General features: G+C 37.1%; 1 protein-coding gene across 1 annotated transcript in view; it reads left to right on the plus strand.

The window, feature by feature from the left end:
- Positions 1-15,739, plus strand: part of cep192 (centrosomal protein 192) — a 123,847-nt gene that overhangs the window by 455 nt on the left and 107,653 nt on the right. The window contains exons 3-6 of the mRNA XM_056476095.1: positions 739-821; positions 913-1,954; positions 2,049-2,166; positions 3,251-3,410. Of these exons, the coding sequence (XP_056332070.1) occupies positions 739-821; positions 913-1,954; positions 2,049-2,166; positions 3,251-3,410 (1,403 nt within the window). The remainder of the gene's footprint in view (positions 1-738; positions 822-912; positions 1,955-2,048; positions 2,167-3,250; positions 3,411-15,739) is intronic.

The raw sequence follows: 15,739 nt of genomic DNA on the forward strand, positions 1-15,739 counted from the left end.
GGAAAAAAAACTTCACCAATTGACAAAATGAAGGGAAAAAAACTATCTCTGTAGACTGATTGTATTTCATGCCCTTCAGCCTTTTAATCTTAAAATGCTGAGCAAAATCACCTGTTTTGTCATCACTTTGGACATTACGTTAGAGAATTATTCAAATACGAGTTCTGAAGTGACGGTTGTGAAGTAGTGCTGTTCTGACCATCAGCTGCAGATGTGAATGAATAGCGGAAGTAGTTCCTTATGCAAAAGGTTTTTTTTTTTTGTTTTTTGTTTTTTTTTGTGTACACAATTATGTCGTCAAACTGTTTTATAAATGCAATATCACACTCGTAGCAGTGCGATATGACTGTATATTGTCACTAGTGGTACAGGTAAGGTGTGTGTGTGTGTGTGTCTAAATGTGTGTATTATTGTATATACAATATACTCAGGTTAGTAAGTACCAAAGCCAAAATTAGAGCTCATTAAACAAAATAACTTAAATTCAAATTTGGAGTTTAATAATGCATTAGTAATTGTTAAACTATGATTAATAAACGCTGTACAATTATTGTTCATTATTACTTTATGTTAGTAAATACTACAGATATCCTGACTAAAGATTATCCTAGTCAATCAGTTGTCTTTTTGTGTTTAAAATTAAATATGCCAAAGTTTTTTTTATTTTATTTTTTATTTTTTTACATAATAATAATAGGTATCCTTTAACTCATTTGATGTCCTTTGTCTGATTTACAGATGATCTAGATAAGACACTTGAGCCCAATACAGCAGAACCTGCTTGTGTTAATGTGCAACAAAATGAGGTGCAGGTTTCCCAGGTATTTACTCGTTTTATAATTTTCCTTGATGCTATGTGATCATTTTAAATAAAAAATAAAAATGTTTTTTTCCCTCTGATGTTTGGATTAGATCTCAACCCAACATGAAAATAATGAGGACCATATTTCTGAACCACCAAGCTCTAGCAGCAACCTCATGCTCAGCATAAGTACAATTGCCTCAGCAATTGCTGATGCATCTCTCAGCTCAGATCCTGCCCAGCTTGGTGCCATGATAGTGGAGCTGTCTCAACAGATGCACTCTAAAAGTCACCAGCAAGAAGAAGACCTGATAAGAAACCCTGTTGCAGCCTTACAACTAAATAGTTTATTCGAAGACCTGCAGAAGACCACGTTAGTGGGAGACGGTAGTGTTTCTGACATGGAGAAATATCTTAAGAGGGCTGAGGTCTCCTGTAGTGACAGCGATGAATCTTCTTCACAGTCCTGTTTTGACATCCTCACTTTGGCTGATAGTTTGGCTAATTCTAACAATCAGATTGAACAGCAGTTGGCTCCTCTGAAAAATACTACCATGTATAAAAATGAAGAGCTTTCAGTTATGGAAGAGCAAGAAGTAAGCAAAAAATTTCAGGTTCTTGCAGGTAAGGTGTTCAAAAATCCAAGGTCTGATGTCAAACGTAGTGCAATTCCTCGACCTAAGTCAAGCAGTTTACCAACTGCCACTGCAAATCCAGCCAATAGATCCGTAGGTTCTGACAAGCGGCCATCATCTTACATGCCTGTTAAATTAAAACCTTTTGGTTCAAAACCAACCAATACTGGCCATTGTGCAATATCATCAAACTCTAAGGGTGTTCCTGAATCCAACATCAAAACAAAAACTGCTCCATCACAAATGTTAACGTCAGCCACTGGTAGCCATTCTGTGAAAGGTGACAAATCTTTGTCAACTTCTACTCTGAAAACCTTGCCTGGGCTTCAGAATGATGGGCACTCAGAACTGTCATTGTTGCAAACCTCCCCACACAAACCTAGAGGCCAGCCAAACAAACCTGTTATTAACCAGGCACAGTTACCCAAAGTACCTAAAGCTACTCTGTCAGATTCAAAAGAGAAAAATGAAACTATTGATTCTAACGATGACCTGCCAGGAACACAGGAACAATTTGGTATTCTTTTTTTCATATTTTCATGTATTTATGCACACAAGCATGTATAGGACATCATCTAATTTATGTCTTAACTTACTACTTTTTATTTAAGGCTCACCTGAGAACAGTGCCCCCAGTTCAATGGAAGTCACCAATTGTAATTTCAGGCCATCTACCTCTCCTCTTACCCACTCTAGTCCAAGCCAGTCCTCAATCCAAAGTGGATATGGGTAAAAAAACAAACAAACAAAAACTCACTAGTGGTGTAAATTACTGTAATTGATTACAATGCACTGGGTAATTATGTGATTATAAAACACAATTCTCTTTTTTAATACTTTTTCAATTCGTTACAATTATTATAGTTGTTTGTTATGCTTTCTTTTTTATAAATATAATATGTATACGCTTAAAATAAACAGGGTTTCCACAGGTCATACAACTTCTGGATTATCATAGGATTTTGAAAGGTCTATTCCAGACATTGAATGTTGGTATTTTTTTCGGGGATTTTAGTTTTTTTTTATTTATTCAAATGTATTTTTCTATACATTATTCAGGCGAATATGCACTTTCACACTTATTGTTATGGTTAAGCAATTTTATTCCTTTCACAATCATCAGCTGGCAGTCACTTAAATCAAATGTTTGCTAGACTTTTGTTAGACAAATGTTAACTAAGGCTGACATGCCAAGATAGTATAAACCTTAAGAATTAACCCTCAAAATTACCACTTTAAAGACTTGGTGTTGAAAATAACAACAAAAAAAATTTAATGTTGAATTTGTAAAACCACTATGAAGCTAACAAATATGGTCAGAACAGTTTACAGCCACACAAATGTTCTCACAGTGGCTATTGAAGTCATGCAAATTTATATTCAAGCTAAAAACTGTTTTGTTGCTGCTATTATTAACACCATTTTCATTGTTATTAATATAATAAAAAACATGAAAGCATGTTTTTCATTCATTAGATGTCTGGAAAGTCAGCTTTTTAGTCAGTGAAATTCAAGCAGTATATTATAGTCAGGATATTTTGTATTAAAGTGAAAATCCTGAATACGATAAACAGACTATACAAAATAAGTCTTACATATATATATATTATATTATATTATATTATATTAGAGCTCATCCTGCCTTTTTTCATGCAATGTTATTATCAGAGTTTTTGATTTGAATGTTTTTATCTTGCAATTTCTGTTTAAATACTTGTCAATCCTAATGGTTAAATGAAATGAAAGTTGTTTTAAAGATATCTGTAATTCAGTATGTGGCTTGATTTGAGACATCTATGTGTTTTGTTCACAGGGAGACATTTTCATGCTCGCCCACCAGTGAGATGGCTCAGAAAAGTCCTGCTGGAGATCCATGTTCCCCCCAGTCTCATTGTTCAAGCCCATCTATTAGCAGACTGACTTACCTCTCAATTAATGAGAACACCTGCGTGCCCACCCCTGATCACCATAAGGTCAGTGTTTAACTCCATTTTTAGATGACTGTGATTTATAATAAAAACCAGCTGCTGTGCAATTGCATTCTCTTCATATCAGCACCAAGACATGGCAACTGGCTTCACTGTTGACACAAAAGTAGGAAAAGCCGCAATAGCACTGATGCTCAAACACATCACTCCCTCATAGATCACACTGACACAAACATTAAAATACAGAAATATCCTGTTTTAAATTAAACTTAATGTTCCTTTATATTATACTATATACTTTGTATTTTAATACCTCTTTAACTATTGCCTATAGCAGCATAAACCACAGAACATTTGGATAAATTTAGGTATTCTTCCAGTGGTTGTGTGAACTACATAAAAACAGTGAGCTACAGTACGGCAAAGAGCACATTGTACTTACTTTTTCTAAAGGCATTTTTAATTGTGTGTCTATACAAATAAAAACAATCCCTTTACAATGTTCAAATGATAACTCAAAATAATGATAAACAAAAATATTTGTTACGATATCATATTTTAACCTTTAGTTCATGTATATTTGAGCTGTGTGAACACCAACAACATCTCTGAATGTAATATGCTCAACATTCAATGCAAAGTGAGACATTGGCTTTTACAGAGTTAGCTTAGCAAAGTCTACACCAAACAAATTTTGGGGACTACAAAAAAACACATTCGGGCTAGTGAGATCACAAAAGCTTCAGGTTACGCGCATTCATCACGTGCAGCAAAGGGGCGTGGCAGAGGCACTGTAATATCATAGCAGAGAAAGCTAAAATGCCATCCAAACACTGCTATTTCCACAGAGCTTGTTCTGTTTCTGTATTTAGGCTTCCAGAGGACATGACATAAAGAGAGAAGTGCTTACAATTTAATTTTAATTATGTTCTAGAGAATTATAAAACAAAATATACAGCTAGCATTTGATAAAGGACCGCTTCCAAAATCTCTCCCAGTTCACCACTGCATTCAGCTAAAAACTCCTCAAATAAGGACCAGCTCCAAACATAATAGATGAAGCTATGGATTATGAGCCACAACCTGTAAATATTTTTATTTGTTAACATTGATTTATTACATGCATAGTGTCTCGTGTAACGATAAGTTGTAGAAAGTATGTAAACAATGGGATATGCTGTTTGGCACTTTTAACAATTTAGCTACAAAATCATATTAATCCATCAAACTGCTGTAAACACCCACTATCTTCACCAGTGCTGGAGTGTTTCTCTTTGCAGCCCCTTTTTGTGTATTCTACATGTCAAATAGCAAACTTGTAAAAGAAATGTGAACGTTTCATATTACTTGCACATGCTTATTTCGAATATATGTAAAAGACACTTGTCAGATTTTATTTTAGACAGCAGGCATAAGGTTCAGCTTTGTCCTCTTCATTTTCTGTCTTATTCAGGCTCAAACTGAAACGGCTAACAGCTATTCTGGCTGACAGTATTTACAAAGCAGAGGCAAAGCACATGCATGTAGGGCCGTGACACTTTTCCTGGTGACGTGGAGCCGATCTGCAAATCATAGCACATTGTTAGCTGACCAATCAGAGCATTTTAACGGCGGGCCTTTTGGTGGAACTAGGAAATATGACAGTGGTTGTCATGTTAGCTGAGTAACTGTATATAATCAAAAATATATGAAACAATTATGTGAATTTTTTTTTTTTTTTTTTTTTTTTTTTTTACAAATGAAGCATGAACACACATTCCTTTGTATCATATAATCACAACCAAGCCTTAAAAATCCACTCTGGACCACTCCATTAATTGACACACTTTAAGTTATTGCCTTTTTAATCATATACATCAGTTCCTTTGTCTCTACAAAAGCGTACATCCACCAGGATGTAAAGGCACATGGCGGACACACAACCCGAGGAGTCACGCAAAATGTTTTTTTTTGTGTGTGTTTTTAACGAAATGACCGTAAGGTACCATTGTTGGTCAACCACATTACTAAATTTTGTGCCTAAATTTGGTCAGGGGTCACACTGAAAATGTGCTGAGAAAGTATTAAAAAAAAATAGTAAAATCAATTGTCTCACTGTTACTTTGTGATGGGTTCCTCTGACTGAGGCAGTCCTAAATTACTGGGCACAGAAACTATGGTGCATGACCAAGATTTCGGACCAAGGCTCTGCTTTGGACTGGTTTTGATTTTGCAGTCTGCCAATGAGTTCCTACATTTACCCAATTGACTGGTGATGTTCCTGGTGTGAACAACAGCAGGTCAGAAAATGAGTCAGAAAATGAGAACAGGCAGACACAAGACACAAACATCATTATCACTCACTTAATCTTGGTGCAGAATTTAGGTAATTTGGAATAGTCAGATTAGCAACACATAAGGTGTAGGCAAGTATAGTTTAGTTTTAGAAAAATTCAATGTTGTTAAGACTCACATACGTATTGAAAGGTTCAACAAAGTGGCATAGACATCATCTCAATCTAATGAGTTTACATTTAGGGAAGTGTTATCACGTCGGAGCATGTGTGGGATGTGGGGTGTGGACTTTAGAACAACTTTTGGATGGTATTAACTCGCTTGTGGAGAAGGTAGTCAAGTGTCAAAGTCACCATGTACCCTGCAATGCTGTTTAGCTAGAAGTCAAACCAATACATTTCATTCTTTACCATTAATCCCTTTTTCAGTTCTAGATCGTCAGACAGGCTCTACAATATTAAATCATAAATGCAGTGATCAGACCTTTAGGGCATTGATCCGTGAGGCTTGGCAAAAGGAGTCAGTCCTAATTCTGAGCTCTGGATTTAAGCATCAGCTGAGGGGGTGTTCCCTGATGAGGCAAAAGAAAAAGCAAGTGAAAGAAACATTGAGACATAAGGACATTGAGTTTCCTAAAATGCCCCAAAAGACATGAACATGTTAGTGTTGTATTAGAATATAGGATGGGTCTGTGTCAGCAGGTTGGTTTTCCCCCTTTTTGCTTAAAGTTGAGGGACTAGAGTTGGCATGGCACAGGTGTAATTTTGGATTGATTTTGAGTTCAGAGGAGTAACAAACGACCAAGACAGCACTCTTTGCATTCTGAGGTTTCATCCACAAGTGTTCGTGATGCTGTGGTGACTTGAAGCATCAGGTGTTGAGTTGGCGTCTAAGTCTGGTGTTCAGGTACAGTCTCTTGTTATGGTGCTCACATGAGGTGGACTGGTTCCACGATCTCTTCAGGTAAGGTTCAGGTGAGTGTTGTCATCCATCCAGCTATTCCCGTTGTCTGTTGTACAATGGCACATTCCACTCTTTGGGTGGTAATTTTGCATTCTCTGTGCATTGAGCACCCTCAAAGGCCAGATTTTGACTTTGTGTGTTGACGTCGTTAACCGCAGTGATTTTGGCACTCTTTTCTGAAGTCATCTCTTGTTTGACTTGGGCTTTCTGTGTCAAATATCACAGTAGCTGAGTGTTTATTGTGTGGGGGCATGCGAGAACTCCAAGATGGTTGTTTACGCCATGATGAAGGTTTTTCAGGAAGAGACATTTGAAGTTCAGGTCCTTTTTCATCTCAGGTTCATTGTGTGTTTCAAAGTAGGCATGTCTCAGTCTGCTGTAGTAGGCCTGAGAAGACTCGTCATGACTTTTTGTCTCCAGGGCAGCTACAAGTCCTTGTTCTGATTTGGAGTCATCAGATTCTGTGATGAAGATTTCTTAGAGCAGATGGTCTTTGTGAACAGACTCATGGTCTAGGAAGCTGTGCACTTCATGGCTGGAGGTTGCTCAGAGCAAATACAGTTTATCTTTGTCATTGATATTAGGTCTCATTTCCAGGTGGAAGTCAATGTCTTGCAAAGCTCGGAGTGAACTTCCCAGGTTCTTGACTAGCTTGTCAAGGTAGAAAAACAAACAAAAAGTGCTCAGGGGTAACTCAAATATTTGGTCGGTGCTCTTTGGGTGAGGGATTCATCAAAACATCAACAGAAATTAGTCCAAGGCACTCGGAAAATGTGGAAATTAGCTTGTCAACGTCTCTGAGGTCCAGGTCATATGATGATACGTGGCTGGCTAGAGCAGATGGAGCTAGCGAGGGTTTCAACATTGACCTATAAAATTTCTCATTATGTGTTCCAGAGGTGTGGACTTGAGTCATGTGACTTGGACTCGAGTCATGAATTTGATGACTTTAGACTCGACTTGACAATCTAAAAAGACTTGCAACTAGACTTGGACTTTAACATAAATGACTTGGACTTTCATTTGGACTTGCGCCTATTGACTTGTAAAGATTTGCTACTTCCCATTAAAAGCCCATAGATAAAACGTATGTTGACACGGACTGCTCTATCTATGATTATGTGTGTGTGTGCGTGTGTGACAGAGCATGCGTGCATTCGGCACAACATCCAATCAAAGCACCGTAGATTGTTTTGATTCGACAGCCTCCAACGTGACTACTATGAGGCGCCAGGGTGGACAAAAGTCAAGCAAACGCAGAGAGACCGAGCCAATACTCGCGTGCCAATACTCATTCACACCGCAAGCGAAAGCAGTGCATGAGCAGAGCGTGCACAGTGCGTATGGAGAGCAGAAGCAGCACGAATGGCATTCGCCTTTCACACCAGCTGCGTCTGCAGTGCGCAGCTCTTCGGCAGCTGCTGCAGAGATCTATCTATCTCTGTCTATTCTATCTAGCTACATATCTCTCTCTATATACAAATATACTTAAAAAAAACTTTTCATCTGCACTAAGGCTCACGGCAACCTCCTCCTATGCTGTTTATTTAACCTGCAAGTCTTTATTTTACAATTGATATAGATCATACTGTACTGTAATATACTATATTACAGTATATCATATATTTTGTATATATATATATATATATATATATATATATATATATGTATATATATATATATATATATATATATATATATATATATATATATTATATTATATATTATATTATATATATTATATATATTATTATTATTATTATATATATATTATATTATATATATTATTACATATTATAATACTATATTACAGCAGATCATACTATACTGTACATACAGAAGTACTGTATGCTTCTCAAGCTCTGAGGAGTGTCATTTATGTCTGGTGCGCTCAGAAGACAATTGCCTGTGGTATTATGTCATTTGGTTTTTGATTGTCAGGTTGTTGTAGACCTAGTTATAATATTATTTATACATAATGATATTTAATGATATTGATATTGATGATTAATGATAATGATATTTATACATGGTCAAACTAGTGTTTCTTTCTCCGCTTCAGTAATGTCCAGCGGCAGAGTAACAGCTCGTGCAAAGGATGAGACAGACAAAAGTAATCAATGCTTGCCCTTCTTTTACTTGTTTTCGTGTTGTCAGGTACATAGTACAGCTCCTGGGTGGAATAACTTGAGTGAACGTAAAACAAAGCCGAATAAAGCTTTATTCCTCTGCTTTAGCTGCACAGCACACGACAAGCTCACATCATCCAGCATGCGTGTCGAACTACACTACCCACAATACACTTCGCAATGAATTACCGTAAATAAATATTTCGGGCCTAAATAAATGTTTGTTGCAGTTTTTTATAAATCAGTGGATATTATTACCGCATTTATTGGGTAAAATTGCTACTTTTTACTGTTATTCAATGGGTTTTGGTCATTATCAATGCACTGTCACTTTAATTGAGCGTGAGCAGCCCAGCAAAAATAGACCCAACACCGAAATATCGCGGCACTGCTGCTTCAGCGACGCTCACGCCTCACACTGACATGCTGGTGTTGTGTGCGGTATGAAATCTCTAATCTGTTTACACGGACGCAGGAAAAACACGCTCTGCTCACACGCTGCTGACACTTGCGGTGTGAAACAGGCTTCTCGCGTATACATTCGGTCTTTCTGCGTTTTGCTCTCCAGAGATCCTCCTGTTAAATTGGTTACCTAAAGAATGTTGAAACGGTTTCTATATTGCTACACTATTTATTAAGAATACACAAAAAACTAAGGGGTTAAGGTCAATTCTATAATAAATTCTAGTGTTTTTAAGTGTTAGGTAGGGGGGTCAAAATACATTTTCTTCGGTGCACCGCGATGCAGACGCGGACAATTCTGTATCGGTTCAGTAATAATCATAACCAGTTATTATGTACTGACGTCATTTGTCTCATATGCACTCTGTCGCGAGGGAGGCGAGCGCGGGTATTTACAACACTACAGGCGCCAACTACTTAAAAATTTCACTGTGTGTGTTTTCTGGAAAGTCCTTTACTGGCACTTACAGCAGAAGCCCCTATTTCTCTGCGATTGAGGGAATGAAAGTAGCTAATTTCTCTCTCTCACTGTGGCCCATTTCACCTTTTCCTCTCGGCTACTGTCGTGACTTTTTCTCCCTTCTCTTTTCCTCTCGGCTGTAGGCATTCCTGCGGCTGTACCTGTGCATTGTCGCAGGACCCGACAAGATTTCATGCGGCGCAGGAATAAATTTCCGAAAAAAAGCATGGGAACGGTCGATAACTCTGGTGTAATTTTAACAGGAGTGGGCGGTCTCACAATATCGTTCCCAAACGAGCGAGCAAGCAAGCACGCGTGGCGTGCGTGCGTGCTGTCTATGTTTGTGTATGTGTGTGAATGAGAGACAGTGTGTGTGTGTGTGTGTGTGTGTGTGTGTGTGTGTGTGTGTGTGTGTGTGTGTGTGCGTGTGTGTGTGTGTGTGTGTGTGTGTGTGTGTGTACAGACAGCTTGTTATAGCCACCCCCAAAATACAACACTGTGTATGGAAAGCATTGTCGATGCACCGAAATATCGAATTGAACCAAATCGATGGCATGATAATTGTAACCGAACCGTGAGACCAGTATAGGTTCACACCTCTAGTGTTTGGTATACTGCCTTGTTTTAGGCTATTATTATATACAACTTGTTAATGAATGTGTCAGCATACTGTAGCATTAAGAATAGTGAACTGATAAAATGAAATACGAAATGTAGTTTTACTACAGTAAAGTGTGGTGAATTGTAGTATAATATACCCTATATTGTAAAAAAACAGCACTGGGTAATTTGTTTATATTACACTTGTGTTACCATAGCAACTATAGTATTACCACAACTGATTAATTGAAGTACTTTACTGTAGTACTGTTCAAAACACTGCACAGGCCAATAAAGGTGTTCAGGGTCCCTGTGGAACAGCTTCTCCTCAAAATGAAGAGGATGACAGGGAAAATGTCTTCCAAAATCTCATCAACAATGTGGAAGACAGCAGAGACTAGTTCACTTTATTTTAGTTGCCATGATAAAATGGGATTGATAGTGACATTTATTTGAAGAGTGAATAGTAGAGTAGGCTATAATATCAAGTTTTTCCTTATTTTTATCACAGTTACTGTACATTTCTGCTTGCGTTTGTTATGTTTTTGCATAAATGTTTTTTATTTGATTAGGATGGTGCACCTTTTGGATGTTTAATAAATGTTTTTAAAATTAAAATGTATTCTTTACATCCAATGTCTATTCCAGGGGAATAGCGCCATGGCCATCCATGCGTAGACTCTGGGCCACCACAATATGATTTGGCTGTTGACATTATTAATTTAAATGTACTTGCGTAAATTAACAATATTTCAATAAATAAATAAATAGCAGCCACTAAATTATTGTGGATTGATTGGTGCCACTGACGTAGCTGATTCACTCCCTCTTCCTCTCTCCAATCCTCATGGACAGCACGCACACACCTTCAATATAGACAGCAATGGCAATTTAATATTTACCTTAAGGTACATCAATAGAAGAAGCTGTATTAATATTAATGTGGCTCAAAAAGGAATATAGATAAATGATATTATTAGAGTCTGTATAGTGAGTTTGTGTGTATATAGTAATGCCTTTTGTTCATTTGTTTGTTTTATTAAATAATGAATCATTCTTCATTAATTTTAGACATGGCATATACCATATGCTGTACAATAAAAGTATGTGAAAATTACTGAAAAGTTATTTATAGCCTATATATGAAAAGTGTTTTTAAACTAAACTGTGTTTTTTTTTAATTTTATTGAATTTGAATTTATTGATTTATTTATTTATTTATTTTATTATTATTTTTTTAAAGAATAAATTGCAATATTTCAAGAGTAGTTAATTAAATGAATTAAAACCACATTTCATTTACCAGAAACAAAAATATAGCATCACACTGAATTCATATTTTTTTTCTGTGTGCCACCCTAAGATTTAGTGCGGCCTCTTCTGGCCACCCCTGAGAAAATTTTCTGGGGGCGCCACTGGTCTATCATATGTGTCTTTAAGTGTTTGAAACTGGAAATATCTCATTATTATAACACAGCCAAAAATGTTATGGTTTATTAGATAAAAAATTGAATATGCAAGTCATTCATTTTCTTGTAGGCCTAGTCCCTTTATTAATCCGGGGTCGGAACGAACCGCCAATTTATCCAGCACATTTTTACGCCGTTAATGCCCTTCCAGCCGCAACGCATCACTGGGAAACATCCATTCACACTCATACACTACGGACAATTTAGCTTACCCAATTCACCTATACCACATGTCTTTGGACTTGTGGGGGTAACCGGAGCACCCGGAGGAAACCCATGCGAACGTGGGGAGAACATGCAAACTCCACACAGAAACGCCAACTGACCCAGCCGAGGCTCGAACCAGCGACCTTCTTGCTTTGAGGCAACAGCACTACCTACTGCACCACCGCGTCGCCGTAATGTGTAAGTCTATTTTAGTATTTTGGTTAATGTTAATAAATAGTGCACCAATATACATCATATCAAAAAGCACGAAAGGAAGTGGGAACACAAGACACAAATTGTGAGTCTGCATATAATCTCTGAGAGTGCTTAAGAAAATTTGTGTGTGAGCAGTGCGTATTTGAGAGCGTGAGAAAATTTGCGCGCGAGCAGTGTATATTTGAGAGCTCACAAGCAGTTTTCTCTACAAACAGGAAATCAGTGCATGAGGATCACACAAGGTAGAGAACAAATTTCTTCAACGTTAGGTGAAGAAAACAACGTTATTGTTTATATGAAGTAGCCTACTTCATTGAGAATATGTGCTACCATTTTACATTGCTGCTGGACGGATTTGCATCTTAATCTCTTCAGCACACAAGAGATTCAATTGACAAAATACCAATTTCACTCAATTTCACTTTGCAGCATACAGGAGTTGTTGGTCTACTGCTGCCTCATTGAGGTTGTTTATGTAATTTTAGTTAATCACAAGTTGATCACCGAAGACATAACATTGCACAACTAAACTTAATGAATTAGACAGCCGTAGACCTGCAATTTCTGTGTGATGTGAGGCAAAATGGAATCTATTGTGGTGGAACTCGATCTTGTGCAGTGTGGAGACGAGATGCAGCACTGTTCAGCACTTTTTCAGAAAATTACATTTGTATTTTTATGTATCTGAGCAAGGATTTTTCATAAAAAAAGGTTTGTTTAATAAATACAGATCTTACAACCATACATAATCTGTATACATATTATTTTTCTGTTAAAAAGACTCGAAAAGACTCGAAAGTCAAACTTTAGGACTTTGGACTTGACTTGAGACTTGTTGCCTTTGACTTGGGACTTGACTCTGGACTTGCCTGTCTTGACTCGGGACTTGAGGGCAATGAATTAAGACTTACTTGTGACTTGCCAAACAATGTCTTTGTCCCACTTCTGATGTGTCCATTCATATGGAAGCTTGAATTCATCCTTAATGCCATTGGACTGTGATTTGATGTAGTCCAGTTGTTTCGTTAGTCAGCTGATCTAATTTCTTGCTTTACCCAGGTGACTTTCAAGGGCTTTTATTCTGTTGTTCTTGTCTTTAGAGTCAGCCTTTACCTCTTTTAGTAGCTGTTCTGCATACCCAAGCTTGTTAGTGACATCAGAATGGCCTGTTAGGCTTGTTCTATTTTTTGGGTGGTGGGGGCTAGAGGCTTTTGCAGTTTATCAATCTCCTTTTTGACACCTTGATTTGTCTCATCTGGCTGTTCTGGTTGTTCCTGAGCCTCCAGTTCTAGGTGATTTATGCGGGATTGGACACATCAGCTTGTACTGGAGCTGGGTGGAGTGCCTGTCACCTGCCTGATGATGAGAATGTGACTCAAAATGCCTGTGATCTTGGCTTGACTTTGTGACTGTGGCTTTGACTTGCTTCATAAGGCTGGCTTGGCTAGCTGTCCTGTGTCCATTACAGCAGCACTAGGGAGGAGGCTGTCTGTTGCAACACTTAGCCATGTTTTTAGGTCCTTCTAGTGGCTAACAGGGTCTTTGGGATAAGCCATGTTTTGCTTCATTGAGGGTGAAGGCCTAGAACCCCCACTGACACAGACCTTGAAGAGAAAGAGAGAGAAAGAGAGGAGAAAAAAGAGGGAAAACACAAACAGAACAAAACAAATGACAAACAACAGTGTCAGGGTGTAATGTCAAGTGTGAGCTAATGTTGAGTGTGGAATAAACAGTTGGGCATGGTTCTCTTTGACTGTGATCCTCTAGATCCTCTACAGTCAGTAAGCACTTATATTTAGCACAACTAAATCAAAGGAAGCAAAGAAGAATGTTAAGTAATGATAAAAAATCGACTGATGGGTTCCCCAAGATGCACATAACTTTTGAAAATACTCATAAAAAAACCTATGCGCATAACTGAGTAGGATACATTTTTTTAATCAATAATAAAAGATGCGCATAAACTACAATGGAAACACTTACTGAACAAATTCCAGTATGCACATTAAAAAATGTTTGTTATAAGAGATCATATGATAATGAAAATATGTGTGATTGGACAACCAGCATGTTGAGCACACTGTAAAACATCTAAAATGTTGTTTTGGTCATTCTAAAACGCCCGAACCATTTCAGAATTATAAAGTCATTTATTAATTAAAGAAAAGATTCACGCAACTTCTTCTACCACAGTAAATTATGTTTTTACTGTTGATATTTGGTGCCAGTTAATCAGGAAGTGATGATTTTGTTCTCTTTGACTTATTGGATTGAAACGCAGCTTTAATCGCACATCTTTTATGCGATATTTCAGTTTTGCACAGAAATTTAATTAGCATTTTTGGATGGAAACATAGCTACTACCTACATTTTAGTCACACAAAGAACAAAGTCATGTACGAGAATAGCTTGTCCTTTTTTAATGAATAATTAACTTAAATTTAATAACCTTCAACAGGGATATCTACTGTAACTAGATTAATGGGATTATTACTCGTTCTAAAAACTATTTTTTAGTACTGCTTGCATTCTAAATGTCATATCAACCTCTACCACTTGATCAATAAAAAAGGCAGACCCACAAGTGCATTTTGACATCTATAAAAAACTCAGTTTTAGAAATGTTATCTTAAACTGATCAACGTGTGTAAAAGTGGGAACCTTAAATTAAACATTTCCACAGAACACTGAGTGAAGGTTATGCATTCTTGTTTTGTCAAATTTGTTGTATAAACTATGCAGTAGCCTATTTTATGTAATGTAATGCAATTACATCTGAAATAATTTCAAAATTACGGCCAATTCCCCACTTTTTCAAGTGAAAATTTAAGAAACATTACATATTTCATTACTTTTTTAAAAAATATTTTAAATGTAAAAAAAAGAAAGAAATTCTGATCTCTTTTTTTAGATGTTGCCATGGTGACTGCCAGTAGAATGCCAGTATCTGTCTTTGGAATCTGTATGGACTTTCTTGGTGAATGTTTTACAATATAAACAAAAGCATATTATAATTTGCACTCTTACAGGATCACATGTTGATTTGTTTATGATTAGGTTCACATGTTGATTGGTCAGATTGTATTTCTCAGAATTTAGGATTTGGTCATACGGTCAAGGAAGATACAAACTAGGTGGTAAACTATGCTCTTTCCTGCTCTGCTCCTCTCTTGCTCTGGAGTCTATCTTCTCTAACTCCTACCGCTATCGTAAGGCACAGCATTTGAAAATGATGTCATAAAACTCTGCTGGGTAGTTGTGCTGGTTTACCAACACTTGTTTGGGTCTGTAATTTCTTGCCATTTTTATGAGGGTGGCTTTGGTTTAAATGATGAAACCAGTTTGTGGTGTTGCCTGCTTTTGATGCTCCAGTCTACTACAGTCTAGTGAAATTGTTTGTCAACAATGTCTGTAACTGACGTTTTTTTTACCTTATTTTTTTCTTATTCCTTCAAGTGCAACTACCACTATATGGCTGTAAACTTGTACTGCGTGTGGCATCTGGAAGGGCATGCTGCAATTAGCCTGCACAGCGTTACGCACAGTGTGTAAATTTTATTGAATACTTATTGAACTGTCATCGTTTTATTGAAA

This window comes from Danio aesculapii, chromosome 16 (genome assembly GCF_903798145.1).
Source record: "Danio aesculapii chromosome 16, fDanAes4.1, whole genome shotgun sequence".
NCBI lineage: Eukaryota > Metazoa > Chordata > Actinopteri > Cypriniformes > Danionidae > Danio > Danio aesculapii.